Source organism: Pholcus phalangioides, unplaced genomic scaffold, assembly GCF_987345545.1.
Source record: "Pholcus phalangioides strain wild (caught in Gottingen) unplaced genomic scaffold, Ppha-v1.0 ptg000018l_1, whole genome shotgun sequence".
In the NCBI taxonomy this organism is placed as follows: domain Eukaryota; kingdom Metazoa; phylum Arthropoda; class Arachnida; order Araneae; family Pholcidae; genus Pholcus; species Pholcus phalangioides.
The window spans coordinates 1,887,874-1,908,609 of record NW_028301611.1 but is presented as its reverse complement, the minus strand read 5'-3'; the positions used below and the strand labels follow the sequence as shown (position 1 = coordinate 1,908,609).

The window sequence follows — 20,736 nt, the reverse complement described above, 5'->3', positions numbered from 1 at the left end:
TGACGGAATTTTAACAAATAATTTGTTTACTTTGATAGGAAGTCCACAAAACTGAAATCTTTAAATTAGGACGAGATCAAGTCGATTCGTTCGTTCTTGAATGCCCTCTTCTAACATGGAACATTCTTTCTTTGTCGCTTTTGTTTCAAAAAACCTCTTCAAGCTACTTTTTTCTTTTCATTTGAAAAAACGAAGGAAAAAACGGTAAGGTAACTAAGAAGAATGAAAATATATTTCCCGCCTACATGTCCATCAGTTCATCAAAGACCGGAAAAAGATACAATTCTTTCAAGCGAATCGGGACGAGTTACCTCGTCCACAGGAAGAAATTCGTCGTTGATGCTCTTCAACATTATATGTGGGGAAATTTTTTTCATATATTATCTCAAGATCTTGTTGGCAAGTTTTGCAATATATCTTAGAAAAGTAGCAAACTGATAGAGATCGAAACAAATTGAAGAGGACGTAACTAAACTTATGGACAGAAGTGTAAGGTGTGAGAACTTGCCAAGACAGATAACTTTCACACAACAGGATGCGGTGTCTGAAAGTCTTTTTCTGAAGTGGATGAAACGTCGCCTTTCGCAGAAAACTGCTATTCGTCAGCAATATTCTAATGCAGTGAAGGCCAATATGCGCATTATTTAAGGGACTGCAATCGACAAGTTCGTATAAGAGGTAAGACAACACCAAGAGCGATTTCCAAACAGGGCGGAGTACATTTCAACACATGAACAGACAACTCGTGAAGACGAGCTCGCTCCTCACCCAAAGACATAACACAGGTCGACCAAGCAGAAAGAGAGAGAACGGCGTCGACCATATGACGGTACGGCACGTTACGTTATATAAGAAAGTCTACACCCCTACCATCTTTAGGGTCCAGGCCTTAATGGAACGAATTTCCCACAACGTGCGTAACATTTGCGCACTGGTTCCTGCAACAGGGCACCCATAGTTTGCAGCATCCGTCCTGTTTACGGACAAGGCTAGGTTCACATGTGAGGGCACATTCAATACTCTCAACACTGATGTGTGGGCCACAGTAAATCCGCATGTTACACGTTCGAGATACTGCTATCAAAGTTTTTCCGTGAATGTGTGGGTAGAGATTATCCACGATCAGTAAATTGGCCCGTATGTTTTACTAGACCACCTAGACAGACAGAAGTACCTCACCTTCCTTCAGCAAGTGCTGCCTAATTTACTACGAAATGGACCAGCAAAATATCATCGACCATATATCATCGAGCGATGATGTGGTTCCAGTACGACGGAGCGCCAGCACATTTCTTCAGTATTGTGCGGAAATACATTAACATTCTTTTTCCCAACAGATCAATTATTGGCTACAGGGGCAAGTCACTTGGCCTCCCAGATCTCTCGATCTGTTCTGCCTAGATTTTTTTTTTCTCTGATGAGAGCTAGAAAGCGTCGTTTACAAGGCGGCCATCGAGTCATCAGAGGACCTTTTTGCCCGAATTAGCGTCGAAGCTGCTGACGTTCGTGAAATGCAGGAATCTTCCAACGCGTAGGCGGTTCCGATACCCACATCACGCTTGTTTTGTAGGTGGCGGTCGCTCTTTCGAGCACTTTTGTAAAGTTTTTGATAATATTCTTTATCCTTCATTATTTGTCTTTACATTTTCACCACGTAGGCGCCCTCTTGCGGCTCACCGCTTGCTTTCCGATCCCACATTGTATGGTGGAAGGTGTTTGCTACGGCGAGGTGCTCTCACAGTATTAACATCAGTTTAGTTACACCCTGCATACAAAGAATAAAATCGACATATTATTATAACTCACCTCAGATTTGCCTTTGGATACGCAGTTGGGGACATTTGAAGGTTCTATCGTCATGGCTTCCACCTGTGTGGCAATAAAAGAGAGACATATGTAGTTTGAGAGAAAACATAACGCATATGCAAACATGAATGACATTTATATACAGGGTGGTAACCATCGAACACCTAATAATTGCACACGCGATTCCTTAGGAAAAACTAATATCGAAAAGTGTTTTCAGTTTTTTGATCTGACCCATAATTAATGAGTTATAACGCTTAAAAAATTGATGAAGTCACTTCAAAATCCTGCCAAATTCACCAATCGTGCACCAAACGTATAACTTGGCGTTTTTGGAAATGCTAGAAATATATTAACACCCACACAGGAATCCAGAAAACGAAAGTAATATGAGGAAATAATAAGAGGAAAGAAAACTTCTTTTACGAGTCTATCAGAATACGTCTTTTGCATCTCACAACGCCAGCTCTACAACAGAGGTTCAGTTATTTTGTTTTATTCTCCAGAAAGTACCGAATCTATTTTAAATTTTTGTGGTTATAATTTATAATTTGATGGCATTCAGTATAAAAGAATATTGTATGCTGAACTACCCTTAAAATATTTTGTGAGGGATGGAGTCATTCTTCAAACTTATTTTTTCGTGTAATACGCTGGCTCTAATGACTACAACAAAACTAAACGTTTGTGAGTAGGTTAAAATAAACAAATTTTATGTCAGAAAAACAACATTTGCATGTTCCCAAAGGAAGTTTTAATGGTTTTGGGGTATATTGGGGCTGCTGCTTTCACAACTGGTGTGGGTTTTGCCCCGAATCTGCTCTAGTTTTTGAGATAATGCCATGGCCCCCACATCTTGAAGCAGGACTCCTAGGCTGGGATCTTTCACGGGGGCCCCTTTATGATGAATTTATAGCGTGAAAAAGCAAAAAAAATTGTGAAAATCGTCCCGGGCACAGGGGCTGGATCCTTGTCAGCCAACCCCTTGTGGGGGACATGGATAATGCATAATATCAATATTTCAATATAGTCAGCAGTAACTAATTTTTGCGTGGAAATTTTTCTTTCAACTTTTTATTTACTTTCCTATTTTATCAACACATCATTACCAGACATCAGTGATCTTCATGTACTGATATTAAGTTTATTAATAGTTTGCATTTCGTACAATTCAAATTCGATTTGTATGCTGCGCATGACATGAGCTGATCCAGAGCTCGTTGTTGGGAGGGGTGATTTTACAAAATAATAATAATACCCTTTCCCAATCCACCCTAACCCAATCCTCTTTTCTTCCAAACTGGCCATCATACTAAGGGTATCTTCACACATATCCGTCACGGCTCGTCTCTGTCTCGAGTCTAAAAAATATTCTTCCCTGCACTTCTAGTAAGTGTAGCAGCCGGAAATAGAGGGAAAAATAATAATTTTTCGAACTGACACGAGCCGTGACGGATGTGTGTGAGGATACCTTAAAGGAGACGTTCTTTCTTTCAAACCGAGCACAACTCAGGTCTATCGCCATCTATGGGCAATGTACTACCTAGTTAGTTGTGCCAGAAGTGTGTGTAACTGTGTGCCACAAGTGTACCGAACAGTCTGAGTGCGTATCTAGTGTTGTGTGTGATTTTTCGGTGCTGCCATCTATATTTCAGAAGTGAAGTGAAATGATTGAATTACATTTGTGCCGTTTTGTAGCTCTGATGCTCTCTGTGGCGAGACTTTTTGAATGGGAGATCGGCTCGCATTCGCGCCTCGAAGCTGAGAACCACAGGAAGCCAACTCCAGCCGACCATCACTGTGTCGACGGCGGGGTTCGAACCCGCGACCTCGCGATGCGAGCCTGTCACTAAGACCATTCGACCTCCACAGCGGCTATAGGCTGCGTTCTACGATTCCAGCGGCATCGCGGGGTTTGGGAGTTAGGTACGATCACTTACTGTGTACGTTTCATTTTCTGTGACGAATTTTCTTTCCCTCAAAAAAAAATTTAACTCCTATGCCGCTATAGGGGATTCACTTCAAAAGCATTTTTAAAACTGTGACCGCAACCACATCAAGAGAAGAACCGCATCTCTCTCTTGTATTAGTTACCTTTTTCCTCGATACAAAACTTCACACCAAGACAACGGTTAACTTCGAAATCTTGAAAACCTGAAACTTCCATACATTATTTTCAAAGATGTTTCAAACAAAAGCAAAGAGATACATTCACTAAAGGTATTTCTCTTTGATCCCAAACTGTGTTCCCTTCTCCGAATGACAGCGGGGGGAACGTTGGAGAAACAAAATTATTAATCGATAACTAATTAGTCATACATCGATTCCCTAGAGTGAAAGAGCGAAGGGATATTGATTTGCTGGGGATATCGTAAATGCAATTAGGGGCGCTTTTCCAGGACAAGACGGAAAATATCTTTTTTTTTTTTTCGTATGGTATGATAATGGTGAAAAAGAAGGGGGAGTATCCGTGTGTCAATCACGTAGAATATAACGAACGGGCAAAAAATTGTACCTTCCAATATGTTTTTTTTAACATGGACTACTTTAATGGGTTGAATACGAAACTCGGTTATAGTGACATCCAAGGGGACATCGAAATTGTGTCGTTGAAACTGAGGTTGATTTCTTTTGTTTTTTGTTTCTGAGGTACTGGTGTGGATATACAGGTTGTCTGTATTTGAAGTTGGTGCGTTCTAAGCTGTCTACAGCCGTAACTATCGGTCAGCAAATCATGGGGGAATCTTTAAATACACTGTCGTGAAGCTTAAGCAGCAATTTAGTCACATGATTGAGAGAAAAAAAACATAGCTTGAACACTACAATTTGAATAGAAAACACCCTCTAGTGGAATTTATTATTTTGTTCAAATTTCTCTCTCTTTCTTCTCCATTGCTTCATTAAGACGTTCCCTAAGCTTCTCTTAGTATTTTGATGACTAGTTGCGGCTGCGTAGAATAGTGGTTCCCGACCTTTGAAAGCCCGCGGCCCCCAGTTGGTTTCTTTTTTTGTGAATGGAAGGCCCGGTCATACACAAGACTAATAGGAAATAAATGGGTAAAAGGAAAACGGTGAACTACTCCCGGTCCGGTTTGACTGATGTGGGCCGCGGTCCAGCGGTTGAGAAACCCTTGTGCAGACCGCTCGGAACATTCAAGTATACACACCCTGTATAATCAGATGGCATCATGGACTGGCCAGTCTACCCTAATACCAATGAAGTGAATTCATGAAGTCTCTTACAAGAGATATGAATCATAATTTCTGGAAAAAGAGTTTTGGTTCTTATGGATATATACTAAAAGGAAGGACATCGCCATTGTGAGTATGTAAAAAACAATTGGAGAACCGGGATATCTACCACATTTCACCAAAAATCGCCAATTTAAGATGGTAAGTACGAACAGATTTTATCACAATATGTTTTAGGACCTCAGACCAGTGATTCAAACTGAGCACCCGAGTGGCAAGATGCTCGGCTTCCACTATGAAGGCTACCGTTAAGGTCCATGGGTTCGAATCCAGCCAAAAGATCATGAGAGAGCAGGCAGACCTACAACACGATACTGACATAATATGAAACTTCAAGCGTTTCCATCTTTTCTTCAGAAAATGGAAGCGAGATGGCAGCATGAACACGAAACAAGCGCAACTCTACAATATAGATACGTAGTTGTAGAGTTTAGTAGATACTGTACATGTTTTCATGAAAGAACCACGTCAAAGGATTAGTGGGCACATCATCAATATTATAAGATCATCGTGACACAATTGAAAAAGGTCAGCGACGCCTCTATAAAAGCCGCGACGCACACTTTAATGGTAACATTTGTAGTGAAATATATGCGCGAGAACTTTAGAAAGTTTCCTCAGCAGGAGCCCAACGCTTACTATAGCCAAGCTATCGTAATAACCGAGTTTGACTATAGTTATTTAAATTCACAATCTCGTAGAACAAGGCCCCCGCGATATTTTCTCGATGAATTTCTCAGACTCAATGATATACTTTTGAAAAAAGTCTTCAAAAAGGTTCCGATATGTCGTGTAAGAATAAACCGAGCGATCCAAATCACACTCTTGGCACATGGAAGTCTATCGGAACTCATTCAATACATCTCTTCCCCCCCAGAAACTCCAGCATCCTCCAGAGAGCATTCCAGAAGAATTCGGACTTTGATGTGGAACAAGGGATTTCCCTGATGCACCGCTCCTTTAGAAAAGAGATCCTAAAACTACATCTCACGCACGTCGGACGAACAGGAGGTTGGCGAATGGAGGTGAGCAATAGGTACACGGCACACACACACACACACACACACACACACACACACACACACACACACACACACACACACACACACACACACACACACACACACACACACACACACACACACACACACAGTGAGCTGGGAAGACAAGTGGAAGAGACCGACTCACTGTGCCGGGGAAAGACGCGAAAGAATCCGGGACAAAATACGACATCCGGGAAGCCGTCATGTTCCCTTGACATCCGGGAAGTTTTGGGGAAGTAAATTCCAGACCTTTGAAAAGGGGTAGAAATCCTCGAGATATCACAATGGACGGAAAACATTCTCCAACACCGCCTTGGATCACCGTCCGTCATCTCATAAGGATAGGTAGAGAGAGAGTGTGGGGAGGAATAAACACTAAAATAATTTCAGCAGACAGCGGGTTTTTTTTCCCCCGTCCCGTATTTCAAACAATTTCGGGGTAAATATTTGAGGGATCTCCAGAATTTAAGGAACGCAAATAAGAACGACAGCGGGAATGTGATGATTTCCCAAATTCGAATCACGACCGAGAGAATGGGAACGGGAAGTTTATGAGAGTCTTTTTTCCCCCTCTCTCTCTCTTGTTGATCCTATGTACGAGGTGAGATCTTTCAAAAAGCAAAACTTAGGGGTGATTGTATTGGAAATGATGGTTTGGAGTGTCATGTCGATGAGTGATGTCTATCCCCTTTGAGATGGCACCACAAATGTGTGGATTGCTTTTTCTCACTTGTAGATTCCTTTTTTAAACCTCGGGGAGTTAACTTAACCCTTCGCTGCACGCTACCCTTTATAGCTAAAATTTCAGAAAAAAATGTATGCAGTCTATTCAGGCCTGGAGGAGTACGCAGGTGTAATTTTGTAAAAACTGAACCTACCGTTTTAATTTTGTGGTACATTCGGTTTTAGGCAAGCTTTCAATGTAAAAAATTAAAACTTATACAGAAAAAAGAGATTAGTCTACACAGCCGGTAAAATAATTTGTTTCCCCACAAATCCAAAAAAGTGAAATTCGAATCCATTTCTTTGAAAAGGGACTTCGGTTCGAGTCCCGGCGGAGACCATATGACTTTTCTTTCCGAGTTCACCTCGGCATATAATCCAGAAAATATCTATTTCCTTGATATATTGGGCTGAGAAAAAGCCGTATCTCTCTCTCAACACAGTATATCCCTTAATAAAATTGGAAATAACCGATATAAGTTTAGTACATACATAATTTTAAACAAGATCAGAAATTATGTATTCTAAAATATATGGGGTAGAAGTTTCATAAAACCAACTTTGAAGAAAAAATGGAATTTTATGTGCCTCAAAAGTTTAGGCACAGAATCAAATTTATGCAAAGTTCAATACGCCACGCATATTTACATCACGGGGGAGAGGGGGGTTGTTTCTCATTGTTGCTACATGAACCTCGAATGTTTATGTGAGTCAAGCACCACATGCCAAAATTCACTCAGTCCTTAAGCAAGTAAGCATTCTGGATATGGGTACTGAGGTCACAAGTTCGATCCGTTTCGCAAATTCATGTTGAATTGAATCGAACTAAACGAAACATCTATAGTGTGCTAGCACGGTGAGCATTGTAAACGAAAATCGAGATCTATAAGACCCCGGGTGCCCAGTTTACGTGGCAACAAAAAAACTACGAAGACTAGCACCGTAACAAAATCACTCCGATAGTTGAAATAAAAGAGTTTTCTGTATTTTGCAATCAATTCGCTCTTTTGCAAATGGCCGATTTCGGGATCTACGAACAGTTTTTCCTCGAAATATTTGTGTACTCTTCCCAAAAGATCACCATACGCAAGGACAATTGGACTGGACTCGGGGGCCATGTGACCTCGCAGCCATTCGTCTCAATGGCTGCGTATACTTTTCAGTGATGAAAAGAAAAGAAAGTTATTGATGACCCAGAGGGCTTGTGTGAGGGCATCAGCCCATCGTGGTATTTCCATTCAACTGAGGTTCCCGCTTGGCCTCCTCACAAGGGGTTGGGGGCTGGCACTCCAGCCCGTGGGCACCAGAAGATTCTCATCATCTATTTTTTTATCACTATAAATTTCTAAATAGAGGAAGCCCATGAAGAGTCTGAATTGGGGCCGACAAAAGATCATAGCCTAAGAATCCTACTAGAGCATGTGTGGAAAGACCCATGTGTCTCCGTGCCGTGCCCGATTGAACTCACTAGGTTGGAGTCCTGCCATCCTATCGGGAGGCATATTACCGAATCAAGAGCTTTGATTATAACCATCACCAGAATAAGAGCTCTCGTACAAGAATGCTGACATATGTTTTAACTGAAATAATCATGATGATAATCATTGGAACATATGGTGTTCATCCGTGTTGTCAGTGAATATCTCCGAAGTACGAAATCAAGTATCTATCATCAATGCTTTAAGCGAGCACCATGAGTCACAAGGGTAAGGCACCCGGGACATTTCTCATTGTTTTCTGTTTCGCATCGATATATAACAAAATAACACGTTTCTTTATAAAATATAGGGAATTGTTTTCTGCGCAGCAGCAGCAAGAAACAACAAAACTCTAGATAAATACGGAAGAATTCTTAGGATGAGACTCTAAACACCTATATTTTGTTATTTTATTCACCATAATAAAATGGTGCCCTCCTTAGTCACCTTTCTCCGAAAAATAAAAATTTCATAAGCCAACAAACATGCACCTTCTAGAAAATAACTACACAGCTATTAAGAAACGTCATTAAACTGGAATCTTTACTATCAAATACAAATTACAGCTGTTACGATTAGAATTGGTGACCAGTTTCTGATTGATGTGCTGAATAGGGGAAAAAATGCAGTATTGTAATAATAAATACTTTTTAACTAATAATATATGTATTTATTTATTAAAATGTCAAGTTTGCTGTAAAATTTTCGCTGACACTGTTTGTATAAGTAAAATAATATCAATAAAACTCGCAAAATATATAGCTTTAACCTCGTGTGCCACCATCAAGAGTACGCGTGGCTCTGTTTTGCACCATCTAGACCAGTGATTCTCAACGTGGGGTCGATGGAATGTTCCAGGGGGCGGTAGAAGCTATGGGTATAACATAGGATCCTATGGGTTAGATTGCGGTGAGAGAAAAAAATTTCTGAAGAAGGTAGCGATGGGACAAAAAGGTTGGAAACTATGTTCTATACCAGTGATTCCCAACGTGGGTGTTAACGCCCCCTTGGGGGCGATGGAATGTTCCAGGGGAGCGGTAGAAGCTACGGGTATAACATAGGATCCTATGGGTTATATTGCGTTGGGGGCGATGGGACAAAAAAGGTTTGGAAACTGCTCTAGACTAAGTCAATGTCCCTTAATAAGTATGGTCTCCAAAACCTGATGGCATACCCCAATCCAGGACGAACTAAGCCCTGGAAAAGCGGAAGGATCACCAACCCTAGAACGTATTGGTCCAGGCTGGATACAAGTGCGGCCTCTACTTAGCTGAACGTGGTCAGGTGGTATTACGGAGATAAACCAGATAGACCCGCAAACACTTCACACCCACAACAAGGAAGCGTAAACGACAGGATAAAAACAATACAATAAATTCATCGACAATTCATGGAATCACTCCCAGCTCAAGAAGTAATCAAGGAATAATCAAAATGAAAAACCACATCCAACAACCAAAAAAAAGAAGAAAAAAACACTCAAACCGATCGAACTCGGCCATCGGAACAAACAACAAAATCGCCGACAATAAATGGACGCCCAATTTGTCCACGAACAGAAAAAATATTCAATGGAAAGCGCGAATTAAAACATAATATAAAATACACACGCTTTTTATGGTGCCGTGACCAGAAGCGTAAGGCACCACAAAACGAAAAAAAAAATAAAAAATAAATTGTAATAATCTTCATTGGCTGAAGAAACAATATCATTGTGTATACATACACACAACACAGGGACATCAATTTTTCAACAGCATCCACATTAGCCAAAGACACACGTCCATGTACGCGACGTCGTCGTCGACGACGAATTTCGTCGCTGAAAAGAATGTAATTTTTTTTTTTCTGCCGCTGCTTTTCTATCCAGAAACTAGAAAATGTCGGTATAGCGTGATCGCGTGGCAAATATCCTTTCTAAAGGTGACTAAATCATGCCAAAAAAAAAAAAGGAAAGAAAAAAAAATTTTTTTTTCAGGATACTTAGTCTCATTAGGAGTCATTTCAAAGAAGGTTTTCCATGAATCACGAAAACTGAAGTTTCCACACAAACTCGCAAATTTCTGTGTGAAAGGAAATGAAGTAAAGACATGCACTTCCCCCCTTACAGAAACGAGCGTTAGAAAATACAAAAAAGTCACAAATATTAGCTTTATTCAGCCGAGGAGATTGAAGCGGGAAAGAAATGCTCTTTTCTAAGCAATTTTTTTTCTTTAATTACAGCTTTTACTATCAAATTATTGAGTTGATAAATTCAACATGTACATGATTTTGAGTTGAAAACTTCAACATGTACATGAGTTGAAAATTTAATATTTATGTGGATATCTTTCGGAATAAAAGTCCGCGGAATCAGAATTTTCGAATTAGGAAATAAAAATTCTTCTGGAAATATTACGGGAAAAATTCTTTCGGAAAATTCCTTTCGAAAAAATTGCGAAAATATGTTTTTTTAAAAAAGTTACGGAAAAACATTATGAAAAAAAAAAATTTTTAGAAGAAGTTACGAATATAATTGCATTCGGAAAAGCTGTGAAATAATGTTTTCATGAGAAAGTAACAGAAAAGCATTTTTCTTAAGAAAATTACGAAATAAAATTGTTAATGGAGAAGTTACGAAATGAAATTGTTAAATGAAAAAGTTACAAACTAAAGCAACAAAGAAAGCAACAATTTATTTTTTCTGAAAACAGTTTCAAAAAAATTGATAAAAATCTATTCGAAAAAGTTACGACAAAAAATGTTTTGGGGAAAAAAAAAATTTTTTTTTGAAGAAATTATGAAAAAAATTAAAAAAAAAAAAAATACGGAAAACTGAAAAATTTACTGAGAAAAATTGTTTCCGAAATGAATTTGTTTCCGGATATTTCAAAAAAAAAAAAATTTTCAAAAAGTTACAAAATGAATTTTTTTTTTTTTGAAAAAGGTTACAAAAAAAATGTTTTTGAAAAAAAAAAAATATTTTTTCGAAAAAAACTAGAATTTTTATACGGCCTCCAGATTATTCAACTGAATCGAGTGAAAAAAGTCTCATTGTACTAATATATAAAAACAATGTTCGTAAATAATGATTTTTTTGGTGAAAAATGACGATCACACACGCAAAATTATTTCAGAGATGAAAAAATTCCATTAATTCGGATGCAATCATCAATAGGACATCAACTACCTCTTGGTATTTTGCGGTAGAACGAATTCTCAAGAAAGTCATATTCAGTATCAGTAGAGCCTCGAAGTTTAGGGGTTTACGGAAAATTCACCGCCATGCAATTCACCGCTAGGAAAATTCACCGCCATGCGATTCACCGCTAGGAAAATTCACCGACTAACAATTCACCGACAACAGTTCGATGAGAGTCAGAAAGCGAGGGAGTGAACGATTGAGTTACTGAGTCAGTGAGCGAGGGATTGAGCGAGTGAGTGAGCTACTGAATCCGTGAGTGACTGAGCTACTGAGTGGATGAGTGATCTAGTGAGTGTGTGAGCTACTGAGTGGATGAGTGACCCAGTGAATAAGTTTTAATTTATTAAATAATAGATTTTTTAATAATTTGTGACACTACTAGGTTAAAACTAATTCACCCACTCCCTCACTCACTATGTCACTCGCTCAATCACTTAATCACTCACATGGTCACTCACTCACTCATTCAATTACTAGGTCTCTCACTCACATACTCACTCACTCCTCTCTCACTGACTCAGTAACTCAATCGCCCACTCCCACGCTGACTCGCATCGAACTTTTGTCGGTGAATTTTCCTAGTGGTGAATCTTCCGGCGGTTAATTTTCCGGACACGAAGTTTAGGCACTAAAAATGTTCGAAATAGGCACGATAAAAAATAACCAAAACAAAGGTATTAAGGGAGTGTCTAACTAGCTGAAAAATTGGTTGCACCAAATCGGTCTATTGTTTAAACCATATTTCATAATAACCGCATTATTATCCAAGTTCAATTGATTTCAAGCCCAAAATAAAATATTAGTAGACCCCCTCAGAATTAGAGCCACCATTACCAGACGCAGAGCCCGTAGAGAAAATGGTCTTTGGAGCTCTCTTGAGTTGCTAATAATTCTCGTTTATTTGATGTACCATTTGGAATAATTATCATCATTTCTATAGTTGAAGCAGGGCTATATTGTTCTACTAGGTGCAATATTACCACGCATGCAGGACTCCTTGAAGCTCGTTGCTCTGTACGTCCGTATCTGCCACACACCCCGAAGGGCGTTTCTGGCCAATTTAATCGAATGCTCAATATATCCAAGTTTTATATAATATTGGCCTCTGAAATTTACTAATAAACTTAAAACTATGTTTAAAAAGGCATGGATGGCGCACGAAAATTTCATACAAAGGCATTTTTATCGAAAAAGTTCGAAAATAGGTAAGAAAGGCATTTATTGCATTTTGCCTGAATTTCGGGGCTCTAATTATCATTATAAAAAGGACTTGGTAAAAATGATGAATTTTCCGATCAAGAGAACGTCCAAAGTATTCAAAAGTTCGTCAATTTCGGTCGTGAAGAAATAGAATTTTTCTTTTCGGTGCGCATGTCAATGATGAGAAAATGTTCTCGTTAAACGTGCGTAACTGACACGACCCTAGGACTGCATAAAATTTAAATTTCTCAACTTTCTAAAAATGAAAAGAAAAGAAGAAATTTCCACCAATGTTCGGAAAATTTTGTGTAATTGTTTCTCGTAACACACACTAACGGTTTAGAAATCAGCTGTTAGTCAATCATGATGTTATACTGTAAAGGAATTAGCAAAGTTAAATAATCGTATCGTTCGAGGAATAATGGTATGAAAGGATGGACTTTGAAATTATGTATTTCAAAGCCATACCAGCCAGGTGTTATCCAGGTGTTAGGAGTTAGAGTCCCAAAGAATATGGATCATGAAAGAAACCTATAAATTTGGCGCGTAGCACGTAAGGAATACAGAATCGAAGAAGTAGTATAAAAAGTAGCGATAAGCAGATCTATAAATATGGGGACTGAAATGAATCGCATAAAGGGTGCAGGACACTATGAAAGAAATCGGTATAAGTTGTATAAGAAGAATATGGTAATAAAATTCAGCGGCCGCGCTCATATTTCAATGATATTTGCAGCTGGTCAGAATTTTGTATACATGTAAAAGCGTGAGAAAGTCCAGGGTTAGAGCAGATGGTTTTAGGTGAAAGGAGTTTTGCGGATTCCGGGAATAGTTCCCACAGGAACGTCAACCGAACCAAAGGGATAGCAGTAGCCAATGAAACGCATGTCCATAGGAAAATGTTATCCAATAATGTAAAGTGAAGAGAAGTTCGGTAAAGAAAATTTAGGAAAGAAAATCGGAATTAGCGAATGAGATGAAGTTGATGGAATATAGGTAGGAGTAGGCGGATAGCCAAAGAAAAATATATATATGAAGTTTGAGGGACACAGAGAGAGATACTAAAAGAGAGATTGAGAGAGACTGAGTGAGTGAGATAGAGAGAGGTTGTGGAAGTCCACAAGATAAGTGTGAGATGGGCAGCTACGCCGTAGTGAAGTTGATCTTCACCGGATTTGGGGTAAGTCACACTTCCGACTTTACGAACCATTTATCACTCTCCATGTAAATTGAAATTATGTAAATGCACTATCCTAGCTTCTATTTGTAAATCGTATATTTAATGCCCTTATTTATAGTAGCCTAATAATTAAAGATTAATTAACTGTTTTATCTTTGTTTCCTTGGACTTGTCATTTACACGGGCCTGTGGTTATTGACTTAGAAACACAGCGCAATGAATATCTATGGAGCACAAAATTCGTAAGGTTATGAATAAAATTCGATCACGGCATTTTGGGATGTTTACATTAGTGGGATGATTAGAATCAATGTTGCAGTAGGGTCACACTCGATATACAATAAAAACATGAGATCGTTAACAATGATATAGAAGACATACTGTATAATATTCATGTAATACAAGATGATATGAAAAAGTGCATTAAAACAAATACCGTACTTACTTCACATCTCGTGCGGTTGATATTGCTCAGATTTAACCGAAAGACTTTGTCCCTATAAGAAACAAAATTTCATTATAAAACACGCAATAATAAATTGACATGAATGATGGTTCGAGCAACAGATAACAGCGATGAGCAAACTACATCCTTTTTAGCCTTGGATTACACTATAAAAGTTTGATAAAAGATATTTTACAAAACATAGGAAAAACAACCAAAAAGTCTATTAGAACTTCATATAACATAAATAAGTCAATTAGTTAAATTCTCTCGAATGTAACCAATCCTAGGCCGGGATTACAAATTCAATTTTGATAAACGAGCTTTCAAAAAGCTGGAAAAATTAAACCAATAAGAGCATCGGTTACATTCGAGCGAATGCAACCGGTGATCTTATTGGTTGAATTTTTCGAGTTTTATCAAAGAGCTTTTACAAAACTCTTATAGTGTAATCCCGGCCTTAGAGGCTCCACTCGGCTTGTCATAGATTTTAAAATAATAGTATAGAAATTTGTGTGTGTTTTATAATACATTATATTAATTTCTTTTTGACCAGCTCTTAAAATTGTTTGCTCATCACTGGTCTATAAAATCTATTGAATCCCAGTAAAACATGAAATATGTTGGCCTATGCAGACCACTCTACATAGAGTAGTCGGTCTGCATAGTCAGTTGTAGTTTAAACTAATGGTCGATAAATTCTAAAAATTAAAAAAAAAACACACACAAACATTCAATTATCAATTCTGGGAGGGGCGAAGAAAAATTAGAAATCAATTTAAATATAAGTTTACGTACTTGGAACCGCTTATAAGAATGCCTTCTCCCGATGATTTTTCAAATTTTTTTGGTATTAATTGGAGAATCCTTGAGAGCGCAAACCGGATAGTATGTGTGAAGATTCTGGCCTCAATCCCACATGTGCCAAATTCGGAAAATGGGAATCAGGGAGGTTTTCGCACGGATCCAAATTCCGTACAAAAATAACTATAAAATGGATTTTTGAAAAACCGTGTAGGGATTTTTCGTTAATAACCGCGAAATTATAGGGATTTTTTCCCACTCCGCAAAAAAGTTACGTTTAGGAAGCGATCGCCGATTAGCGCCAAGTCGCAAATAATTGTCAAACAGTATCTCACTCAGATCAAATCTTGCAAACAGAGACACTCACCACTGGAAACGGGACATACAGACTCTACGGGAGATATGGTCAATGCAAATACAATTAACCTCGCCCATTTCGGAATACAATTAACCTCGCCCATTTCGGATGTCGAAAATTCGAACTTGACGCTGGCGGTTTGGCGAATTTCGTCTTCTCAGCTCGAAAATTATTATTTTGTGATTTGACACAATGGCGATAATTTACATTAAACTTGCGACGTTATTTCGGGGGTTTAAAAACGAGAAATATTTTTTACCCCAAAAGTGGGGATTTTTTTTATATATATAATCACAGTCTCGAAATTCGGAAAATTTAAGAATTATTCGGGAGTCGGGAGATTTAGTAGAAATCCGGGACGCTTGGCAGCAATGCGATCCGGTAATCGGTTAGCCTCTGAATATGACAGCTTATTTCTCATCCGCACAGGGAATTATCGAAATGGAACTTCCTCCAATTCCGACGATTTGTGGAGGACGCTATACATATGCTGACCATATTTGCTCGAGACAAATACGGGAAATTGGGGCTCCGAAATACGGGACATTATTTAGTCCTGGCATTTTTAGCGGAAATTTACATTGGCAACTCATGCTGAAATAACAGAAAAGTCGCAAATCGCGGGAAGTGAAGTGCCACTTCAAATTACGGTGAATTGAGATGGAAAAAACGTGACAAATATGTGAGATGAATATTCTAATTTGTAGTCGTGTAATTGTCATAGTATAATTTCTCAGTTGGGAAGATAATTTTATCCGTTGAATAAATTGAAGAATAAAAAGTGAAGTTAGCTTCGTTGAAAATACGTGAAAAACCGGGACATTTTTACAGAAAAAACTGGGACTGTCCTAGGAAATACGGAACGTATGGTCACTTTAGTTATACAGGGTGCCCCCTTCCCCCCCCCCCCCCAGCTAGTAGTTAATTTTACTGCACGAAAGCTGGACCACCTTCGATCTCTTCTGTGTCTGAAACGTATGTAAAACTTAAGCGGGCGATTGTAGTGCAGGTAAAACAACTTCACCACATGATGCCACCACCACAATCAAATCACTTATGTAGCGCCTGCGACAGGAAAATTCAGAAATGAGTTGTCGATCTTACACCATGTATTTTACTGGACTTAGATTTGCAAATTTTCAGTGATTTTTTTTTCTGCTTTGTGCAGCGCCCTCTATAGACGGAAGCTTGAAGTAATTTATTTTTCTGTCTTAACTTTCGTGAGCATAATTTTTTTTCATAAAATTCATTAAATTTGAAAATATACCAATTATTTTTTTTGTTTTTATAAATTTCAAGCAATTCACAAATTTACAGGACATCCTGTATTTTTATTTACGTTGCAAAGTATATATATAAAATTGAATTTCATATATATTGTAAATCAAAATTACGGAGTACAATTCGTTGAATGGGGCGGCCCGCGAGAGCCGCTGCCGTGACGATTAATCGGAGTTTGAAAATGACACGAAAAATATTGTGTTTTTTGCGCAATGCTTATGGGATTGTAATCCGGTACAAAATAGGTAGTCAAATATGCAAAATTTCTGAACGTAATAATAACCAGAAACAGTCAAACCTCTCTTTGGCGGGCATCGAGACGGAAAAAAATAATCCGTCCGTAAAATTGGGGGTGGCCGTTAATGAGGGGTTTGAAAGCGTACTTTCTATTATACACGGGAGGGGGGGATTTTTATTCGGCCGTAAAAGAGAGGTGATCGCATCTGAAGGGAATGTCTGTCAAGAGGGGGGGTTCACTGCAAAATATTCAATAAAGAAGCTAATTAAGATCGGATTTAAGATGATGAACGTCGTAGTCATTACCGGACGCCACTGATCATCACTGCCGAAAAAAAAAATAAAACAATAATATTAATTGAAATTGGGTAAGACGCCATGTATAACAATAGATAATGTTATTGTACCGAACTCTTTTGTTCTAATAGATTAACCGGGAATTTCAATTTACGCTATTTCAAAACTCTCTTCCGCATAAAATCCTCTCTTTTGATTATTGTGTGTGTGTGGCGTTGAAAATCAATGGCGTCGGTTATTTAGATAACGCCAAAACTGCCTTCAAAAAGGAGGGTATATAAAGGAAAGACTGGGGGGGGGGCTTATGAGGAGGTAGGGGGTGAAATTATCAGATTGGAATTCCATCCACTCTTAAATAGAGTGTATATACGTCTCGTGGGGGAAGATGGAGCCGCCCCCCTCCACACACACACACACACACACATACATACTGGGGGTATTGAGCAAAAGGGGGGGGGGCAGCCCCGGTAATGAAGCGCGCGAGGCTGCATTTGGAATTCCAAAAGCGTTCTGGAAAATGATAGACGCTAGGGGGCAGAGGAATGGCAATTAATTAATGAATGAATGACTAAAGAGAAGGAGCGGGTAAAGTATGTGTGTGTGTGTATATGTTCCGATACTCGGGGATCAATCTACCGTCAGAAGGGATTGGCCTGTTTTGCAATCTCTGGTTATACTTTGAAAAGCTACAAGGGAATAATATCAAAGAGGATTCATCTGGAAGGAGGTAATAATAATAATCATCGTCGTCATACGAAGAAGCTCAGCTTTTTGATACTCTTTCGATGTTTTGCGCTGTCGAAATGTGTGAAATTCATTAAGGTGTAGGGGGGGGGGTGTGTCTAAAGTGTTAAGGCAGCGGTTCTCAACTTGGGGGTCAGGTCCTGGGATATTCTGGGTTGTGGGGAGGGAAGAGGAAAAATCAGATGGAAGTGGAGCCACGACAAATGGTGAAGTGGGCCGCAAACAGCTGTGAAGAAGAATCTTCAAGTGAAATATGGTAGGAAATAATGCGACTACTTTCAGAATCCAGCAGAGATGTCCATAGAACCAGGGCCATCTCAATCGACGGGTCCGTGTGGGTATGTGACCCGGAGCCTCATAACCATTTGGGAGCTTACGCAATGAGATCTGATATAAGGCAACCATGAGTATTCTTTATGGGCATTGTATAATATTTTATCATGTGTATATATTGTTTATAATTTGTGTTAATTGCATTTTTAATTGGGTTGCTATATTTTTGAAATATATGAAATCCATATTTTTATGGGCATCTTTTTCTCAGCCACCTCGTTGGGCATTTTGCCTGTTGTGGCGTTGAATTTGTATTTGTATGATTTTCAAATGCAAGACGTAAATATATGTAAGTTGTTACTTCCATATAAATATGGGGCCCAGAACAGCACTGTACCCGGGAATGGAGACGGCCATGCATAAAAGCATCGACAAGAAGGAAGCTCACTGAACTAGGGTAGGCTGGGTGATGAATCGAGATGGTTAATTTATAGTGCAGATTCTCGGATCGTCTCGTATTTTACACAGTCGTATTTTTCCATAAAATTCGGCTCTTGGAAGAGATAATCCCCACCTTCTGGATCCGTGCCTGTCCAACGGTCTCAGGGCCGTCATTTCAACTTTTTCCGGGAGGGGGGGGGGGCAAAACACATGTACTCTATGTATGTATGTGTATGTGTGTGTGTATAAATAAATAAATAAATAAATATATATATATATATATATATATACCATTTTTAGTGTATTTTCAAAATACACATAATAATAAGATAAGATTTTGAAAATACATATAATAAATAAATAAATTTGGGGCGTTGCCCCCCGCCCCCTAAATGACGGGCCTGCCCACGGTACCAGAGATCTAAATATTTTATAAAATTTTTATTCATTATAAATTTAGTTTTGAATGGATTCAATTCGATAAGTAGAAAGGATCGCACTCTTGGATGAGAGTAGAAGGCCCTAGATTAGACGGGGGCCAGGAGAAGAAAATGTGGCCTATAGGGAGTCATTGGCTGGAAAAACTAGAGGACCACTGTGTTAAAGTATAAAGACTCTGTTATATCAATACCTCTGAGGCATAAAATGTCTTTTAAAACGTCTTTCAGTGTACCTCTTTTATTCCGCGTAAGGAAAATTCATTTCCCCACAATTCAATTCACCACCGAAAGATCGAGTGAATAGGGGGTGTGATCGAATTAGTGAGTAAAAGGATGTGAGTTGGCCAGAAAGTGAATGAGCGAATTTTCGAGTGAGAAATTAAGTGAGCGAGCGAAAAAATGAGCACGTGCGCTCACCTCACTTGCAAATTAACCCGCTTTCTAACTCTGATTGTTTCAACATCTAAAAATTTTAAAACGTCTTATATACCGGGTGTCCCATAAAATTGGACGAATTAGAAGAACAAATAATTGACGTACTGGGGCGCGGTTTACACTCTATCAGAGTAGAATTTTTTCTGTCATAAGAAAAACATATTTAAAATTTTCACCGACAGGTGACGATTCGCAATGTTTCCAGATAATGATCAAATCCAATCCCTTCAAAAGACTATGAGAATCAACAGCTAGCTAATGAATAAAATTACGTAAAATAATTAATAAAATTACGTAAAATAATGAATAAAATTACGTAAAATAATGAATAAAATTCCTTAAAATAATGAATAAAATTCCTTAAAATAATGAATAAAATTCCTTAAAATAATGAATAAAATTCCTTAAAATAATGAATAAAATTCCTTAAAATAATGAATAAAATTCCTTAAAATAATGAACAAATTGAATTTAATATCAAAGTATCGTATGCAGAATACGGCGAACATAAAATAACAGTAGACTTTTGATAATCCTGTAGTGCACTAGTCTGGACTGTTCAGTGATCCGGTGTTTTTAGACTGATTTTTATAAGTTGTAGAAGAATAAAACATGCAACTGCAGGGGTATAATTCACAACTTGGTAAATTTTCTCAATTATACCAAACACCTGAACTCATGGGTAAGTATCAATTTTCTGCTCTCTGATTCATACTCTCATGCGAGTTATTTTCAATAACCTCGTGTTGAATTTTGACCATACCATTAGGAGATCTCCTCTGCTCCTTTTTTATGAAAGGGTACCGCAGATTGGAGCAACCTCCTGAATTATTTTAATAGGGCCCATATCGGTTTGCAGCTATACCATAATCCCGCTCAAGGGGGGCTCAATAATATGGTAACAGACACCATACCTCACACCGGTTGCAAAATTTTTGGGAATTCACAAAATAATATCTATTCACAAACGCATGACCCACAATTCATGTTACACTACTTGGTGCTAGAGTAATGGGCAAAATTTGCCCAAGCTCTTCCTACATGGGACACGAAATATGATGATGATATTGGTTTATTCTGTGTGTTTAGAGAAAATAACATTATAATACAAGATA

General features: G+C 38.5%; 1 protein-coding gene across 3 annotated transcripts in view; it reads right to left on the bottom strand.

The window, feature by feature from the left end:
* Nucleotides 1-20,736, bottom strand: part of LOC149071513 (semaphorin-2A-like) — a 422,721-nt gene that overhangs the window by 24,237 nt on the left and 377,748 nt on the right. For all 3 annotated transcript variants that reach the window (XM_089247967.1, XM_089247968.1, XM_089247969.1), the window contains 2 exons: nt 14,312-14,363; nt 1,807-1,869 (listed from right to left, as the gene is read on the bottom strand). In XM_089247967.1, coding sequence (XP_089104093.1) covers nt 1,807-1,869; nt 14,312-14,363 — 115 coding nt within the window. The remainder of the gene's footprint in view (nt 1-1,806; nt 1,870-14,311; nt 14,364-20,736) is intronic.